Source organism: Pongo abelii, chromosome X (assembly GCF_028885655.2).
Source record: "Pongo abelii isolate AG06213 chromosome X, NHGRI_mPonAbe1-v2.0_pri, whole genome shotgun sequence".
Taxonomy (NCBI): domain Eukaryota; kingdom Metazoa; phylum Chordata; class Mammalia; order Primates; family Hominidae; genus Pongo; species Pongo abelii.
Genome location: NC_072008.2, coordinates 142,862,593 through 142,881,893, shown reverse-complemented (window position 1 = coordinate 142,881,893; position 19,301 = coordinate 142,862,593). Strand labels below are relative to the sequence as shown.

The 19,301-nt window shown below is 41.2% G+C and overlaps 1 protein-coding gene and 1 non-coding gene across 6 annotated transcripts in view; one reads left to right on the top strand and one right to left on the bottom strand.

Annotated features, from left to right (window-relative positions):
* Window positions 1-1,721: 1,721 nt before the first annotated feature.
* ARHGEF6 (Rac/Cdc42 guanine nucleotide exchange factor 6) overlaps window positions 1,722-19,301 on the top strand; it is a 118,108-nt gene continuing 100,528 nt past the window's right edge. For 2 of the 5 annotated variants that reach the window (XM_054545127.2, XM_054545126.2), the window contains exons 1-2: window positions 1,723-1,961; window positions 3,188-3,271. In XM_054545127.2, coding sequence (XP_054401102.1) covers window positions 1,797-1,961; window positions 3,188-3,271 — 249 coding nt within the window. In that variant the 5' untranslated portion in view covers window positions 1,723-1,796. Of the gene's footprint in view, window positions 1,962-3,187; window positions 3,272-15,270; window positions 15,923-19,301 lie in introns of those variants that run through there. The other 3 variants (XM_054545124.2, XM_054545125.2, XM_054545129.2) reach the window with 3 other exon arrangements.
* Window positions 8,535-8,641, bottom strand: LOC112131127 (U6 spliceosomal RNA). The gene has a single exon (XR_002913272.1). It is a non-coding gene; the product is annotated as a U6 spliceosomal RNA (small nuclear RNA).

The window sequence follows — 19,301 nt, the reverse complement described above, 5'->3', positions numbered from 1 at the left end:
TTATCTGGATTGCATTTGTGTGATTGTATCAAAGATGTATGTATATGTCAAAATTCATTAAATCATATATATGCAGTTTCTTATGTGTCAATTACAGCTTAATAAAATGGTAAAAATCATTAACAAGAAAAATGTTTGTTTTAAGCCATTTAAACCAACCAACAAACAAAAAAATCCTTGCTATAATCAGTTACTGTCTATATCAGGGACACCATCTGAATACATTCATTTATTCATTCAACATTTTTTAACATCTACTGTGTATACCTGGCAGTCTGCTGGTAACACAGTGTTAAATAAAACAAACAAGACCCCGAGTTTAGGAAGCTTACATTCTTGTGGAGGAGTCAGATCATCAGATCAACAAGTGATAATAGTAAAGTGTGACAAGTGTCCTGACAGAGCAAGAAAGGGCAGCTTTGAAAATGTTTAGTAGGGTTATCTAAGCTGATTATTTGGTAGTAGATGCCTGAAGCTGTGTTGAAAAGAATTCTGAGGCTTAGTAGGAAAGAGCTATAAATGATCTGACGTCTCCCATGCACGAGGAGAGGTAATCATGGTAAGTGCCACACATTTGCCAACATAGGGTTATACTATTAAAGTTGGCCTTATCATAAATTTCCCAATAGTATGCCTATTTCAAGTGGTTCTGAAAATGTTTGAGAATGATGAAGATCTCTTGTTATAGACAGTTTTTTTTTTTCAGAGCAGTATTTTAAGTGCAAAGTGTTTTTTTGTTGGGGAAATAAGAATCTTCCACATTGTAGTGTAGACAGAGGACAAGTGCTCTTTTGTTCTCAAACATTCTATTTTTTCAAGTGTATTTTACCCACTTATGTGACTGAGTCTGAGCCTTTGCTAAGGGTACTGCAGCTGGATTATGTAGTGGAACCAGGTCCAGAAAAAGAATTGCTAAAGAATGCAAGTAAACAGGATGTCAGATGTTATCCTTAGCCTATTTCCCTAAACATAGCTTTTTGGCTGCAAAGTAAAATGCCATTCTTCTAGCTTCTGCTTATACACAGTGATGGCTGACAGCAGGCATAATCTTCGTTTGCTTGGCACGTTGTCACCATGCAACTCAACGTGTTTTGCAAGGAATGATCGTGACACACCATCTCTGGGAGATAGTATGAGGACATCCGGCTATTTCTTGGAAGAATTTTCTGTCTACCTTCTTTGAGCCCTGTTGTGCCAGCACATCTCCCCATGAGGCTCAGATCTGTCTGACCTAAGAGCCAGTTGGCATCGTCCTCCTGACAGAAGCCAGATTTTCACTGGGGCTAGACTATTTATTGACAGTGTTTTCCCAGACTGGCCCATGAGTGTCTTATTTCCAAGGTCCCCTGAAGTGCTGGCTCACCTCTGTTTCCCAAAGCACTTGCTTGCTTGTCTCTCCTCCCTCCCCAGCATCCTTTTCACTTTCTTCCCTTATAACTTCTTGCACTCTGTGTGCGTATGTGTGTGTATGCGTGTGTGCATGTGCGTTTCTTCTTCTTTTTTTTTATCCTAAAGAATTTGTTTTGCAGGTTTTGAAAAGGAGAAACCAGCGTTATCCAGGATTGTTACATTAATTCTTATCTGTTTCCACATCTTGGACCGTGATCTCTGTGGTTTTAAAATCCCATATTTTGAGTGGGTTCCGCTGTTGTTTAAGAAAAGTTGCTTTAAACCTTTGCTCTGCAAGCACCCGAAGAGAACTCATAAAAAGGAAGACAACAGCAGATGCAATCGCGGATGTGGCTTAGTCCTTGCAGCTGCCCCAGAGTGCTGTTTGGAGTGTACCGTCCTCAGTAATGAATCCAGAAGAACAAATCGTGACATGGCTTATATCTTTGGGAGTTTTAGATTCCCCTAAAAAGACCATCTGTGATCCGGAGGAGTTTTTAAAGTCCTCGCTGAAAAATGGGGTAGTTCTTTGCAAACTGATCAACAGACTCATGCCTGGCTCTGTGGAAAAGGTAAGGGAAATTTGTAGTCTCTTTGGGATTGCTTATCACCAGAGAGCAGCAATCATGTAACTCTTGAGATTTTTCTATTTCCCAGGCCATGGGAATCTCCTACTTTAATATTTTTCTAAGAGTTAGACATTTTTTCTTACTGTTTTTGTAGTTTGAAAATGTAAGAAAATGAAATGTTATTCTTTAGTAATTGGCCCCAAATTGTAGTATAGGGAAAACCTGTGACACCACTGGCAACAAGGGACAAGGAGAACACGCATATCACAAGCTTGCTCTATCATGGAGATGCATGTTACATCTCCTTGTGTACCGAGACATGTTTTGAACTTGGGGTACTTATGAGTCTGTGGAAAAATAGAATGATTTATAACAGATCTTGGTGGTGTTTATTGGCAGTTTGATTAAAATCAGTGTAGATTTCCTTTTACAAAAATCCATTGAAGGAGAGACTATATAGCAACTAGGAGAAATAATTCAAAATGTCACATAAAGTTTGTAAAAGCAATAGAAACCAGATATATGTTTCGAATGCAATGTGCGTTCAAAGTGAAACTAACTTTACTCTCTTTAAAACAATTCAAGATTTTTAATAGCTGGAAACCCACGATCACGAGAATAGATAATTTCTAAAGTAGGCACCTTAAGTAAGCTTAAAGGTACAATTTTACATTTACTTTCTTAAAGTCATCATGGACTGTGAGTATAGCACTTTTGCCTTCATGAGCCAGTTTGTATTTTTATTGAGCAAATCAGTTTACTTATAATTTCTTAAACTTGAGAAAGAGTGATTAAATAGTGATAAAATGTAAAGAAATGTGATCAAATGTAGAGAACAGCTAAGGGGAAATATAATTTTATTAAATTATTGGGGGGATGGAGGAGAGAGAGGTACCAGGGATTGCTTCCTTTCTTGAAAGCAAGAACTAAGCTCAAAAAACTGTCTTGGTCTCCCTAATTTGCCATCAGCACACTGGAACAGAAAGCATGAGAGAAAGCTTGTAAGTAGACATGGCTTGCCACTAAAGGTTTGGTGACATTTGAAACAAAGATCGACCGTTTAGATTTTTGCATCACTTCCTTCAGTGGTTATTTCTTTTCCTGGATTGACAGCAGTGTTGCCCCACACCTTAAGAGGCCTGCTTTCTCCAGTTGTCAGCAAATGATGAGTATACTTTGCTTGGCATGGGATGACAATCTCCAAGTGACATTTCACTGTGTTCCTCTAGTTTTGTCTGGATCCCCAAACTGAAGCTGACTGCATCAACAACATCAATGACTTCCTGAAAGGATGTGCAACTCTCCAAGTGGAAGTAAGCCTACCCCAGGTGCCTTCCCTGTTGTCATCGTTTTTTTGCTCTGCTAATCAAGATTGGTAGTAAAAGTACTTGTTTATTTTCACTGTCATTGGCCACTGAGTTAAACAGAGGTAGCAGACTGGTGGTCCCCAGTAATGGATTGCTAGTCTGTCTTTTCCAGAAACCAGTTCCAAGCAAAACAAAACAAAATCAAAACTCAAACAATAATGTCTTTTATATACAGCATCCAAGCCCTGTAAAGAGGCTTCCAGTGACAGAGCTTGTGTGGGTGTGTTCCCCTACTAAGGGGAACCAAAAGTGGGCCACTGACTGTTGGAGAGGGTCACTGTAATCCTCCCAAGTTGAGAAAAGAGGAAAGGCAATTGTTACTCCTTCCTATTAACACTTTAGAACAGAGGCCTTGAAAAGCTGAGAGAACTTGGCTCTGAGGTAGAAATTGTATAGTAAATTTTGTTGCATTATTTTATATTATGTGGATCCCTACAGTGTGTATAGGAAGTATTACTGAAAGGGAGGTGATACTTCCACATGTGTATCCAGTTGCTTAACTTCTCTGTGCTTCAGTATTTTTATCTGTAAAATGGACATGCTAATAGCCAACTCATGGGATTGCTATAAGAATCAAATAAGGCCGGGCATGATGGCTCATGCCTTTAATCCTAGGCCGAGGCAGAAGGATTGCTATAGCCCAGGAGTTCGAGACCAGCCTGGACAGTATGGTGAAATGGTGACAAAAAATACAAAAATTAGCCAGGCGTGGTGGCTTGTGCCTGTAGTCCCAGCTACTCGGGAGGCTGAGGTGGGAGGATTGCTTGAACCCAAGAGGCGGTGGAGGTTGCAGTGAGCTGTGATTGCACCACTGCACTCCAGCCTGAGTGACAGAAAGAGACCTTGTCTCAAAAAAAAAAAAAAAAAAAAAAAAAGAATCAAATAAGATACTGCATAATAATTTAGGGCCAAGAGCTCCAACCTTATAAGATCTATGAGATAATTTATGTAGAGTCCTTAGCATAGAGCCTGGGACAGAAGAAGTACTCTATATTAATAGACTAGTATTAGTCATATTATCCATGGACAAATAGTTGTGGTTTAAGCATGGACTGCGGTGCTAAACTTTTTGGGTTCAAATCTCAGTTCTCTCTTACTAGCAGCTTTGTGACCTTGGGCATGTTACTTAACTATGACTCTAGGCCTCAGTCTCCCTACCTACAAAATGAGAATAATAGTGGCACCTAATTCATAGGACTCATGTGACATTTTTAAAAAATATTATTTCAATAGTTTGGGAGGAACCAGGTAGGTGGTGTTTGGTTACATGGATAAGTTATTTAGTGGTGATTTCTGAGATTTTGGTGCATCCATCACTTGAGCAGTGTACACTGTACCCAATGTAGAGTCTTTTATCCCTCACCCCACTCCCACCTTTCCCCCTGAGTCCCCAGAGCCCATTACATCATTCTTATGCCTTTGCATCCTCATAGCTTAGCTCCCCCTTATAAGTGAGAACATATGATGTTTGGTTTTCCATTCCTGAGTTATTTCCCTTAGAATAATGGTCTCCACCTCCACCCAGGTTGTTGCGAATGCCATTATTTTGTTCCTTCTTATGGCTGAGTAGTATTCCATGGTGTGTGTGTGTGTGTATGTATACATATTATATATATGTATATTACATTTTCTTTATCCACTCTTTGGCTGATGGGCATTTAGGCTGGGTCCATAACTTTGCAATTGCAAATTGTGCTACTATAAATATGTGTATGCAAGTGTCTTTTTCATATAGTGACTTCTTTTCCTCTGGGTAGATACTCAGTAGTAGGATTGCTGGATCAAATGGTAGTTCTACTTTTACTTCTTTAAGGAATCTCCATACTGAAGGTTTTCCATAGTGGTTGTACTAGTTTACATTCCCACCAGCAGTGTAGAAGTGTTTCCTTTTCACCACATTCATGCCAACATCTAATTTTTTTTTTTTTAATTGTGGCCATTTCTGCAGGAGTGAGGTGATATCTCATTGTGGTTTGATTTGCATTTCCAGTGCTTAGTGATGTTGAGCATTTTTTCATATGTTTCTTGGCCATTTGTATATGTTCTTTGAGAATTGTCTATTCATGTCCTTAGCCCACTTTTTGATGGGATTATTTGTTTTTTGTTTTTGTTTTGTTTTGTTTTGTTTTTTGAGACTGAGTCTCACTCTGTTGCCCAAGCTGGAATGCAGTGGTGGGATCTTGGCTCACTGCAACCTCCACCTCCCTGGTTCCAGCGATTCTCCTGCCTCAGGCTCCTGAGTAGCTGGGAATACAGGCGCCTGCCACCATGCCTGGCTAATTTTTGTGTTGTTAGTAGAGACAGGGTTTCACTATGTTGGCCAGGCTGGTCTCAAACTCCTGACCTCAGGTGATCCGCCCTCCTCCATCTCCCAAAGTGCTGGGATTACAGGCGTGAGCCACCGCACCTGGCCTATTTGTTTATTTTTATTTCTACTTTATTTATTTATTTATTTATTTTTGCTGATTTGTTTGAGTTCCATGTCGATTCTGGATATTAGACCTTTGTCAGATGCATGGTTTGGGAATATTTTCTCCCACATTGTGAGTTGTCTGTTTACTCTGCTGATTATTTCTTTTGCTGTGCAGAAATTTTTTAGTTTAATTAGGTCCCATCTATTTATCTTTGTTTTTGTTGCCTTTGTTTTTGAGTTCTTGGTCATGAACTCTTTGCCAAAGCCAATACCTAGAAGAGTTTTTCCAATGTTATCTTCTAGAATTTTTATGATTTCAGGTCTTAGATTTAAGTCCTTGGTCCATCTTGAGTTGATTTTTGTAGAGAGGTGAGAGATGAGAGATGTGGTGAGAGATGAGGATCCAGGTTCATTCTCCTACATGTGGCTTGCCAATTATCCCAGCACCATTTGTTGAATAGGGTGTCCTTTCCCCACTTTATGTTTTTGTTTGCTTTGTCAAAGACCAGTTGGCTGTAAGTATTGGGCTTTATTTCTGGGTTCTCTATTCTGTCTCATTGGTTTACGTGCCTATTTTTATACCACTACCATGCTGTTTTGGTAACTACAGGCTTGTAATATAGTTTGAAGTCGGGTAATGTGATGCCTCTAGATTTGTTCTTTTTGTTTAATCTTGCTTTGGCTATGTGTGTTCTTTTTGGGTTTCATATGAATTTTAGGATTGTTTTTTCTAGTTCTGTCAAGAATTATTATGGTATTTTGATGGGAATTGCATTGAATTTGTAGATTGTTTTTAGCAGTATGGTCTTTTTCACAATATTGATTCTACCCATCCATGAGCATGGGATGTGTTTCTGTTTATTTGTGTCATCTATGATTTCTTTCAGCAGTGTTTTGTAGTTTTCCTTGTAGAGATCTTTCACCTCCTGGGTTAGGTATATGCCTAAGTATATTATTTTTTTTGCAGCTGTTGTAAAAGGGGTTGAGTTCTTGATTTCATTCTCAGCTTGGTTGCTGTTGATGTATAGTAGTGTTACTGACATATTGATTTTGTATCCTGAAACTTTACCGAATTCATTTTTCAGATCTAGGAGCTTTTTGGATGAGTCTTTAGGGTTTTCTAGGTATACAATCATATCATCAGCAAACAGTGAGAGTTTGACTTCCTCTTTACCGATTTGGATGCCCCTTATTTCTTTCTTTTGTCTGATTGCTCTGGCTAGGACTTCCAGGACTATGTTGAACAGAAATGGTGAAAGGGGGCATCCTTGTCCAGTTCCAGTTCTCAGGAAGAATGTTTTCATCTTTTCCCAGTTCAAAATAATGTTGGCTGTGGGTTTGTCATAGATGGCTTTTATTACCTTAAGGTATGTCCCTTCTATGCTGATTTTGTGGAGGGTTTTAATCATAAAGGGATGCTGGATTTTGTCAAATGCTTTTTCTGCATCTATTGAGATGATCATGTGATTTTTGTTTTTAATTCTGTTTATGTGGTGTATCACATTTATTGACTTGCGTGTGTTAAACCAAACCTGCATCCCTGGTATGAAACCCATTTGATCATGGTGTATTATCTTTTTGATATGGTATTGGATTCAGTTAGCTAGTATTTTGTTGAGAATTTTTGCATCTATGTTCATCAGGGGTACTGGTCTGTAGTTTTCTTTTTTTGTTATGTCCTTTTCTGGTTTTGGTTTGAGGGTAATACTGGCTTCATAGGATGATTTAGGGAGGATTATCTCTCTCTGTCTTTTGGGATAGTTTTAGTAGGATTGGTACCAATTTTTCTTTGAATGTCTGATAGAATCATGTGACATTTCAATGAATTCATATATGTAAAGGCCCCAGAAGAGTGCCCGGAATGTAGTAAGTATTCTCTGCGTGGTAGATATTATTATTAGCAATGCTGGTAGCTTTGCCCCAGATACACTTTGCTTCCTTCACCATTTTTCCTGAAGTTAGCCCTAGGACCAGGTTATATCTGTCTCAGAATATTTTATTCCATTTTCCCATATTGCCAAATTTGTGCTCTCTCTCTCAATCTCTGTTTCTTTCTCTCTCTCTATTTATGTGTGGGTCTGTGTGTGTGACTTTTGAGGTAGGTGTGATGGGTGACCACTTTATATCCCTTATAGAATAATGTCTACTATGGAATTTTCTTTTTTTTCTATTATGGTCCAGACTCTTCAGGAAATTTTAAATTTTTCTTTAATAAATACTATGATATTTTCTTTTTTATTCCTTTTTTTTTCAGACAGAGTTTTGCTCTGTCACCCAGTCTGGAGTGCAGTGGTGTCATCTCTGCTCACTGCAACCTCTGCCTCCTGGGCTCAAGCGATTCTCATGCCTCAGCCTCTCAAGTAGCTGGGATTACAGGCACGCACCACCATGCCCGGCTAATTTTTGTATTTTTAGTAGAGACGGAGTTTCACCATGTTGGCCAGGCTGATCTGAAGCTCCTGACCTCAAGTGATCTGCCCACCTTGGCCTTCCAAAATGCTGGGATTACAGGCATGAGCCACCACGCCTGGCCAATACTATGGTATTTTTTTTTTTCAAATAAAAACATGGTGAAGTTACTAATGATTTCTGCATTCTAAAGCTGCCAGAAGATTTACTTAGCTTCTTTGCAGTTCTAAGAATACTGGATGATACAGAAACACCTTCCAGGTTAGGCATTCTTCAGGATTTTTCTGATAACTAATGCTTACTCCTTTAAGCACCAATGCTTAAAATATTCTTCCACTTTGGATAGAAATATTTATTTTTTAAAAAAATTATGTTTATTACTTTTATTTTTTTATGGGACACTTCACAAATTTTTGTGTTATTCTTGTGCAGTGGCCATATGAATATTCTCTGTATCATTCCAATTTTAGTGTATGGGCTGCTGAAGTGAGCACAAGATAGAAATATTTCTAAAATGTATGTCTTAATTTTCTCTCTTCTTAAATAAAAGGCACTGGAAACATTTTTATCTCTTTTTGGTAATTCATGCTGACCTGAGCATTATATGAATATTGTAATGAGGCAATATCTGACATCGTGGTTAAGCACATGCCTTCTCTAGTTTGGCAGACCTAGATTAGAATCTTGGCTTGGTCAATTACTGGCTGCATAACTCTGGGACAGTTACTTGACCTCTCTATGCTCCTTTTTCCTCATCTGTATAATGGAGACATTAATAGTATCTGCTGTATATGATTGTTTTAAGGATCAAATGAGATAATACATCCAAGGCACTTAATATAGCACTGCACATAAGGCATACACAACAGCTGTTTTCTGTGGTGTTGTTACCAGGTAATGTTCTCTGCATTGTTTTATGCAAAATTATTCTTGTAAGGTATATATAGGAGCCATATCGAGGCACTCCTAGAACCCAGAAAGAAGACTAATAAAATCAATACATAAGGAATGAGACCGAAAGCTGAGCTGGGGAGCACGAAGCAGCCAAGAAGACTTATCATCTTGTCTGAAGCTTCCAGGTAGCTGGAAGACAGACCTAAACATAAATATTGGCAAATGTCACTGGATAGAGTCTTTCTTGGGCCCAAAGTGCCTGGCACAGTGCCTGGCATAGGACATACCTAATAGATTTTTGTTGACTCTATAAAACTGTAGATGTACAAAAAGCAAGAAGAGCAGGGCTTGACTGTTGCTTAGAACACACTATTATTTATCTAAAGAAAGAATACCGACTTGAAATTGTCAGCTTGGAAATGCAGAAAAATGGAGCCGCAGATGCAGCACCGTACTGACAAATTGAGTATTGGGCTCTGGGGCATGGTGACCACGTTAAAAAAGCTGTTGCCTTCTGGTCCTCTGGGTGGCCAGTTGGCTTCTCCAAGTAACCTCCATCTGTGTGTTCTCATATGGCTACAATGTCTTAGGGTCTTTAGAGGATCACACATTTAGTAACTGATCAGGAAAGTCTGCTGAGACATCTGGGAACAAAGTGCTCTCTGAAGCACCCCACCACCTTCTTGATAGTGTCCTTTGTAACACATTTTTTTTTTGTTGTTGTTGTCTGTTTGTTTCAGACGGAGTCTTGCTCTGTCGCCCAGGCTGGAGTGCAGTGGCACAATCTCGGCTCACGGCAACTTTGGCCTCTTGGGTTCAAGTGATTCTCATGCCTCAGCCTCCCAAGTAGCTTGGAATTACAGGCGCCTGCCACTGTGCCTGGCTAATTTTTGTATTTTTAAGTAGAGACAGGGTTTTGCCATATTGGCCAGGCTCTCCTGGCCTCAAGTGATCCACCTGCCTCAGCCTCCCAAAAGGCTGGGATTACAGGCGTAAGCCACTGTGCCTGGCCTACAAAAATTTATTAATTAGACATTTTTGTTTTTTACTTTCAATTTTTGTGGGTACATAGCAGGTGTATATATTTGTGGGATACATGAAATGTTGTGATACAGGCATGCAATGTGTAATAATCCCATCATGGAGAATGGAATATCCATACCTTCAAGCATTTATCCTTTGTGTTACAAACAATTCAATTACACTCTTTAAGTTATTTTAATAAGTACAATTATTATTGACTATAGTCACCCTGTTGTGCTATCAAATGGGCCTTATTCATTCTTTCAATTTTTTTGTACCCATTAACCATCCCTACCTCCTTCCCCAATACACTTCTCAGCCTCTGGTAACTTGTCTTCTACTCTCTATGCCCATTAGTTCAATTGTTTTTATTTTTAGATCCCACAAATAAGTGAGGACACGTGATGTTTGTCTTTCTGTACCTGGCTTATTTCACTTAACATAATGATCTCTAGTTCCATCCATGTTGTTGCAAATGACTGATTCTCATTCTTCTTTATGGCTGAATAGTACTCCATTGTGTATACATACCACATTTTCTTTATCCATTCATTTGTTGGTGGACACTTAGGTTGCTTCCAAATCTTAGCTATTTGTGAACAGTACTGCAACAAACATAGGAGCGCCGTTATCTCTTCCATATACTGATTTCCTTTCTTTTGGGTAACATACCCAGCAGTGGGATTGCTGGATCATATGGTAGCTCAATTTTCAGTTTTTAGAGGCACCTCCAAACTGTCCATAATGGGTGTACTAATTTACGTTCCCACCAGCAGTGTATGAGGGTTCCCTTTTCTCCACATCCTCTCCAGCATTTGTTATTGCCTGTCCAAAAGTTTTTAATTTTGATGAAGTCAAATTCATCTCTTTTGTTGCTTGTGCTTTTGGTGTCATATCTAAGAAACTAATAATCAAATGTCTTGAAGAATTTTTTTGCTGTTTTATTCTAAGAATAATATAGTTTTACTTCTTACATTAAGGTCTTTTATCTATTTTGAGTTAATTTTTGTATATGGTAGGAGGTAGGGATCCAAATTCATTCTTTTGCATATGCACATCCAGTTGTTTCAGTACCATTTGTTGAAAAGACAACATTAACCAATTCCTCCATTGAACTGATTAATGTAGCTATGTAGTAAGTTTTAAAAGCAGAAGGTCTCAAATGTCCAACAATGATAGACTGGATTAAGAAAATGTGGCACATATACACCATGGAATACTATGCAGCCATAAAAAATGATGAGTTCATGTCCTTTGTAGGGACATGGATGAAATTGGAAATCATCATTCTCAGTAAACCATCACAAGAACAAAAAACCAAACACCGCATATTCTCACTCATAGGTGGGAATTGAACAATGAGAACACATGGACACAGGAAGGGGAACATCACACTCTGGGGACTGTTGTGGGGTGGGGGGAGGGGGGAGGGATAGCACTGGGAGATATACCTAATGCTAGATGACGAGTTAGTGGGTGCAGCGCACCAGCATGGCACATGTATACATATGTAACTAACCTGCACATTGTGCACATGTACCCTAAAACCTAAAATATAATAATAATAAATAAATAAATAAAAAATAAAAATAAAAGCAGAAGGTCCTTCAACTTTGTTCTTCATTTTCAAAATCACTTTGGCCATTCTGGATCCCTCGCATGTCTATATGAATTTTAGGATCAGCTTGTCAATTTCTGCAAAAAAGGCCAGCTGAGATTTTGAAAGTGATTGTGTTCAATCTATAGATTGCTTTGGAGAGTGTTGCCATCTTAATAATATTAAATGTTTGAATCCATGAACATGGGATGTATTTCCACTTATTTGTCTTTAGTTTCATTCAGCAATATTTTGTACTTTTCAGTGTACGTGTCTTATACCTCCTTGGTTCAATTTATTCCAAAGGATTTTATTATTTTTGGTGTTATCAAAAAATAGGATTGTTTTCTTGATTTGGTATTTAAATTGTTCACTGCAAGTGTATAGAAATATAATTTTTTTTTGAGACAAGGTCTTACTCTGTTGCCCAGGCTGGAGTGCAGTGGTGTGATTACAGCTCACTGCAGTCTCAAACTCCTGGGCTCAGGTGATTGTCCTACCTCAGCCACCTGAGTAGCTGTGACCACAGGTGTGGAGCACCACGCTTGGCTAATTTTTGTATTTTTTATACATACAGGGTTTCACAGTGTAGCCCAGGCTGGTCTCGAGCTCCTGAGCTCCAGTGATCCACCTGTCTTGGCCTCCCAAAGTGCTGGGATTACAGGTGCAAGCCACGGTGACTGCCCTATTGATTTTTTAATATTCATCTTGTATTCTTCACTTTGATGAACTTATTCTTAGTTTGAATAGTTTTTTAGTGGATTCCCATATGGTTTTCTTATACAAGAGTATGCCATTGGTGAATAGAGATAGTTTTACTTCTTCCTTTCCAATCTGGATGCCTTTTATTTCATTTTCTTCCCTAATTTTTCTGGCTGGAACCTCTGGTACAATGTTTAATAGAAGTGATGAGAGCAGACAGTCTTTCACCATTGAGTATGATGTTAGATGTGGGTTTTTGGTAAATGGCCTTTATCAGATTGAGAAGGTTTCTTTATATTCTGAGTTTGTAATAAGTGTTTTGTTTTGTTTTTTATCATGAAAAGAGTTGGATTTTGTCAAATGCTTTTTCTACGTCTGTTAAAATGACCCCTGGTTTTTGTTTGTTATTATATTTGTATGCTGTATTACATCAATTGATTTTCATATATTAAATCAATCTTGCATTTCTGGGATAAAACCCAGTAGATCATGTTATATATGCACATAGAAATTTGTGCACATCAGTGATTATTCTTGAAGGATCTTTCTTCATAGAAATTGGATTACTGTGTAAAATTATGATAGATAATGTCAAATTGCCCTACAAAAATGTTATACCAAGTTATACTCTCACCAATAGTGTACACAGTGTCTTCTTCCTGTCCCTGGCAACACTGGATATTATTTGTCTTTAATATTTGCTAAGCTGATGGATGAAAATGGCATTTCATTTATTGCTGTAATCTGTATTTCATGATTACTAACGAGTTTGGACATCCTCTTATCCCTTTATAGTCTATTTGTATTTCCTTTTTGTGAACCAAATATATCTTTCTTACTTTCTTACAGAATGGAGAAGGCAGAGAAAATACTCAGGTCCCAAGTGAAAAGTTTCCAGAATATATGGAGGAATCCTCCTGTCTAGGTAGAGGGTCACTGATGTCTCTCAACAACACAAGTTCTAGCAATGGCAGTTTTATTTTTGTGTTGCCCCTGAAGTTGGTGAGAGTTGGGGACACCTACAATTCTTCCGATCAGTCAAGAATGGCCTGGGTAGTACCTCTTTGATTGCATTGTCCTGGCTACAACTACATGATCGACTGGTCTCTGAAAGCTCTAAACCTATGGTTTTCCTGTTAACCAACCCTTTCCTCTGCCTTATCCCCAGAAGGTAATCTGCCTTTGTCCTCTTCCACCATTACTACCAACCCATTGCCAGGGACACCCTACCATCTATTCTGCTCTTGAGCCAAGTTTATTATTTATTTATTTATTTTTATTTATTTTTGAGATGGAGACTCGCTCTGTCACCCAGCTGGAGTGCAGTGGCGTGATCTAGGCTCACTGCAGCCTCCACCTCCTGGGTTAAAGTGATTCTTGTGCCTCAGCCTCCCAAGTAGCTGGAATTACAGGTGCCCGCCATCATGCCCAGCAAATTTTTGTATTTTTAGTAGAGACAGGGTTTCGCCCTGTTGGCCAGGCTGATCTCGAATTCCTGACCTCAAGCGATCCATCTGCGTCTGCCTCCCAAAGTGCTGGGATTACAGGCATGAGCCACCGCACCCAGCCCCAAGTTTATTTTTTTTAAAAAGATATTTTATTCTGGAAGGATTTCACTGAATGTATATGAGATTCAATTAGTACTTATTTCACTTTCTTTCTTCCTCCTTCCCTCTCTTCCTCCTCTCTTTCTCCCTCTCTTACTCTCTCTCCCTCTCTTTCTCTTTCTCCCCCTCTCTCTTTCTTTCTTTCCAGTACCAGCTGGTAGCAGTATGTTTTTTTCTCTGCCCCCACCCCCTCATTCCCTCCTGTCTCCCTGAGTCACTCCATCTGCCTTGTCACCGGAACAGCATGGGTGCCCTCCCCAAAGTGAGGCTTGTGGGATGGACGATTTGCCATTTCCCAGGGGCTGCTCTGCAGGGAAGCAGTTCTGAAAGTAAGGCAGCTCTACTAATGATCATGAGTCAAGACTAAATATCTAGCAGCGCGGTACCTCCTGGGAGGAGTTAGGCACAAGGCCCGGCCTAACCACTACAATTACCAGTAGTTGTAACGGGTATCAGCAGATCTTGCTTCAAGCCCTGACCCTGCCACTTGTGTGAAGTCAGGATCTCCTTTTCCAGGCCTCAGTTGAGTCATCTGTAAAATGAGGAGACTAGAGTAGGGGTTGGGTAATGTCTAATGGTTGTAATGTCTGTTTTTAACTGGCCCGTTTCCATCAGTTTCCGCTAGGCAAAGCTTTGCATATTTAGCTGCTCAGTTGGAACTAGTAGGAAGACCAAAGAGGATTTTGGCAAGTTCTTTTCTTCTGTTGTGCAAATCTGACATGCTTAATGGAATTTCCAAGAGTTACATTAAATGTCACCCATGAGTCTGGCCATCCTAATGTTTTACAGAGTGCATTGTATTTCTGTAAAAATTAGACATTGAATAAGATTTTAAATATTTCCCATCTATCATGAACATTTTCGTTCTCTCTCAAAGAGACTATTTGATTTGGGGCCTGTTATCAGAGAGGCCGGGAAGGGCATCTAGGATAGTTGGAGGAAGGGTGGTATGTGAAGGGCCTCTGGAGAGCCAACGCTTCTCGGGTGTCTCAGCGGCTCACCATAGAGTTTGGGGGTTCTGAGTTGCATCTGGGGGTGAGGGAGAAAGCAGGCCACCAGAAAGGGCTAGTCCATGAGTCCGGGAATCCCGCCCGAAGCTCTGGCAGTGACCCGCAACATTCCAGGCACCGGCAGCCCTGGGGTAGGGGGTGAAGCGGGCGGCAGCAGCATGCGCAGTGTGGCCGCCGCCGGTACACCGCGGCTTTTGCTGCTGCCACAGCTACCAGGGCTGCTGCTGCTGCTGCTGCTGCTGCTGCTCTGCCTGCGCCGCTGTCACTTCCAGTTCCTACTTCTGCGATCCAGGTCCGGGTCACTGCTTACCCGCTGCTGGCCCAGTGCCTCCAGGCCGCTTTCCCTCCGCAGCTCGGCTCCGGCTGCGGGCAGGAGGGGACCGGCGCGGGCAGCTGAGCGTGGTCTGGAGAAGCCTCGCGGGCTGGCTCCCCCGGCAGTCGCTCCCCTCCAGTCGCCACCCCGCGCACCCTCGCCGGGCTCCCAGCCAGCGCACCCAGCGGGGCGCGCCTCCGGCAGCCCCAGTTCGGCCCCGCGATCCTCCGCCCGCCGAGCGGCACGGCTATGGCAACAAGAACTTGAGGACAAGACTCTGACTTCCCTTTAGATTAAAAAACAATCCCTGGGCTGGAGAGGTTGCGGGCGCGGCACAGAGTTTGGAGACGGGCGCCCCCTCCTCGCCCGCGTCCAGGCGCAAAGTTGCAGCCGCCCCTCCCCGCTGGGGCGAGCCTAGCCCAGCTCTCCAGTTTCGCCCTGGTGGCGGCCGCGCTCAGGGCAGGGTCCCAGCTCCGTCTGGGTTGATCGGTTCCCGCAGCCTTGGCACAGGCTTGCCAGCCCGCTCGCCGGCCCCGTGACTCGGGAGGGCGAGCGGCTTCCAGGAGGCGGCGGCGGCGCGGCTGGAGTGAGGGAGCAGCCGGAGGACAGGCGGGCAGCGGCCGAGCCAGGTGACCTGCCTGGGGGCAAAAGGGTCAGGGGAAGGGGAGCGCGCGAGGGCCCTGGGGTGGGTGCCGAAGGACCCCCTTTGGAGAGGAACCGCCCTTCTTCCCCACTGCCGTGGCTCGCAGCCCCAGCTGCGAGGTCCGTTCTCTGCCAGGGCCTCACAGTTCGCTGAGATCCAGGGTGCCGGGAAGGGGGAGATGGGGGCCAAGGGCGCAGAGCGAGGACGCGCCAAACTTAGGGGCGAGTTGTCCAGCTCTGGCCGCAAGGTCTGCATCCGACTGGATTCTTTCCTTCCCTCAGAACCAGAGCAGGAGTCAACAGTACCATTTTTAACACTAATGTGATGCCCTCCCAAGCCCAAGCATCCATACATTTGGAGATGTTTTCTGCGTTAAGTACAGAGATCTGTCGCAGAAATGGTTTGTAGATGGAAAAGACCTGTATTCTACAAGATGTTCCAAAGTGCCTGTAGTTAATTACAAGTTTTCATTTTCCAGTCATTTAGGAACCCAACAGGTATTTGAGCTTTTTCGTTTCTTAGCTCTGCAGCGGAGAGCCCTCAAGTTTATCTCTGCCTCTTCAAAGGTCTTATATTTTCATTTTTGATTTGTTATTGTTTTTGGATAGAGGGGTAACTCACATGATATTTTTCCCTTTTCTTAATGTGTAGTGGGAGTAAAAATACAGTAAATGAATATATTTTCCTCTGCAATTATGTATATTTTGGTCAATAAAAACTTCGCATAACCCCCCCCCAAAAAAAACCGTACAAAATGGGATAAATTTCAGTTGATGTTCTGTAAAGTGTTAATAATTTTAAAGGCAAGATTCAAAGGTTCAAACAGTTTTTTTTTTAAGTTATATTTGCCTGGAAAACTCATAGTGTCCTTGGACTTCCTATCTTAGTTTTGACATTGACCATGGTAAGAGGATCTCTGATGACATCATTTGCTCCAGCCACAGTCTGGAATTCTGTGACTGAGAGCACCTCTCTCCAAAACGTAAGGCCTGGGCCTGCCCTTGTGCTTCAGCTGAGGCATTTCCAAGGATTTCTCTTCAGCAAAGTATTATGCTACATGCCAGGCAATGCTGCAGTCCCTTCTTACATAATAAGCCAGCTTCAGGCCAGTGTACGCTTTGGGTGTGCTTAGAGCAGTTAAAACAAGGGAGTGTTCTGTCTTAGTCTGGGTGCTGGGGCAGATGATTGGAGTTTTGAACAAAGTAAATTTCCAGCTACTATTCTCATATTGCATTTCTTTGGTGCTTAATTTTTTGAATGCCTCTAGTTATCTGAAACTCCCCATGCCCTTGTAAAGGATGTAGGAGAGATGGCATTACTTTCACTTGACAAAGAAACAGAAAAGTTTAGTTAATCGAAGTCATACAGCTTATCACTGGTAGGATCAAAACTCTAACCTGGATCTCCTGCTTTCAGCCTAGGTTTTTTCTTTGTTCATTTGTTTTTACTAAAATGTGACATTTTATACAAAAGTGTTTTATTTGGCACATTTTACGGATGGTATGTCTTCCAAGCTACTAATTTTTTCTATTCTTTTTGCCTACTCACATCTCAGCCTTGTCTTTGCTTGTGCAGGGCTGGTGCTGTTCTTAGGGGTAGGGACAGGAGGAGAGTTTTTCAAAGGATGGTCTGTGGTTTCTATTTACCTACAGTCAGCCTCTTCTCTACTCACATTCAGGGATAGCAGGTGCTGAATAGAGTGAGTAGCCAGGGCCCAGAAATTTCTGATATTCATTTGACATCATTAGTCCAAGTATAATATTACTTCAATCTTTACAAAGAAACTCATTCAGGAGAGGAAATTGAAGAGTATGAGTTTTGTTCTTTTATAGCAATCTGTTTATCACTGTGCTTAGGACTGTAGATGCAAAGGAGGAAAAGGAGTTGAGTATCTACCATTTCTCAGGCACCTCCTATATTCCAGGCACTATGCTAGGTGCTTTAAATCTATTATCATATTTAGCCCTTGCAACACTTCTGGGAGGTAGGTGGCATTGTACTCATTATACCCTGGTGGAAACCAAGGTTTGGAGATGATCCAGACTGATGCCTCACACTGCCAGTGCAAAGAAGAACCGGAATGTAATCACTGATGTGCCTGACTCCAGAACTCATTCCCTTTGCCTTGTGCTAGGCTGTTGCCCCCAAAGCTATTGACAAATACAGGAACACCTAGCTCCTTTGTTTTCAGACATGGCTGTACATTGGAGTCACTTGGGATGCTTTTAAAAATACAAACTTTGGGGTCTTATAACCCAGAGATTTTGAGTTAATTGGTCTGCAATGAGGCCCAGCCACTGGTATTCCTTTTTTAAAAAAATGCTTAAATCAACTTTATATTTACATTCAGGAAATTGCACAAATCCTAAGTATACAGTTTGGTGAATCTTCACAAACTGACACACTCATACAGTCTGCACCCTTATTTATTAAGAAACAGAACAGGATCAGTGCCCAGAAGCTATCCTTGTGCCCCTTCCCAGTCACTGTGCCTCACCAAGGGGCACTACTATCATGACTATCCACCACTATCGTAGTAGATTCCCTGCCTTCCTGCCTGTTTTGGTACTCTATATGAGCAGACTCATACAGTACGTACTCGTTTGTATGAGGTTTCTTTCACTCAGCATAATATTTGTACAAGTCACCCGTGTTGTTGCAGGTAGTAATGGTTCACTTTTTTCTTGCTGTATAATATTTCATTGTATGGATATACCATGTTTTGTTTTTCTATTCACTTGTTGATGGACATCTACATTGTTTCCAGTTTTTGTTTGCTGTGAACAATGCTGCTATGAAGATCCTCGTGAGTGTCTCCTGGAGAATATATACACCCATTTCTGTTGGGTTTATGCATTACAGTGGCACTGCTAGGTCATAGGGTCTGCATGTGTTCAGCTTTAGTAGGTACTGTCCAGCCATTTCCCAAATCAGACAAGCCTCGTGATTTTTTTTTTTTGAAAGCTCTGCAAGTGAATCTAATGTGTATCCAGAGTTGAGAACCATTTCCCTGGTTTATCCAGCGTTCAGCAACCTAGTGACCTCAAGTGTCTGCCACTAAGCTGAGAACCATGCAGAAGGAGATGCCAACTTTCTTCTCAGCCTGGAATCTTCTGGACAGTCTTCTCAGCAAAATTGGGCAGCTTACACTCATTTTCCCATAATCCCTTGTGCCAAGCTACCTTTATACTGCTCGTCCACCCTTGCTTTGGTTTTTTTGTGAACACATCTGCTAGTCTCAGAACTTTTCAAAGGTAGGAACTCCAGTTCCTACTGGAATAAATAAATAAATATTTATTTATTCCAGTAAATAAATAAATAAATAAATAAAATAAATAAATAAATAAAATAAGTAAATAAATAAA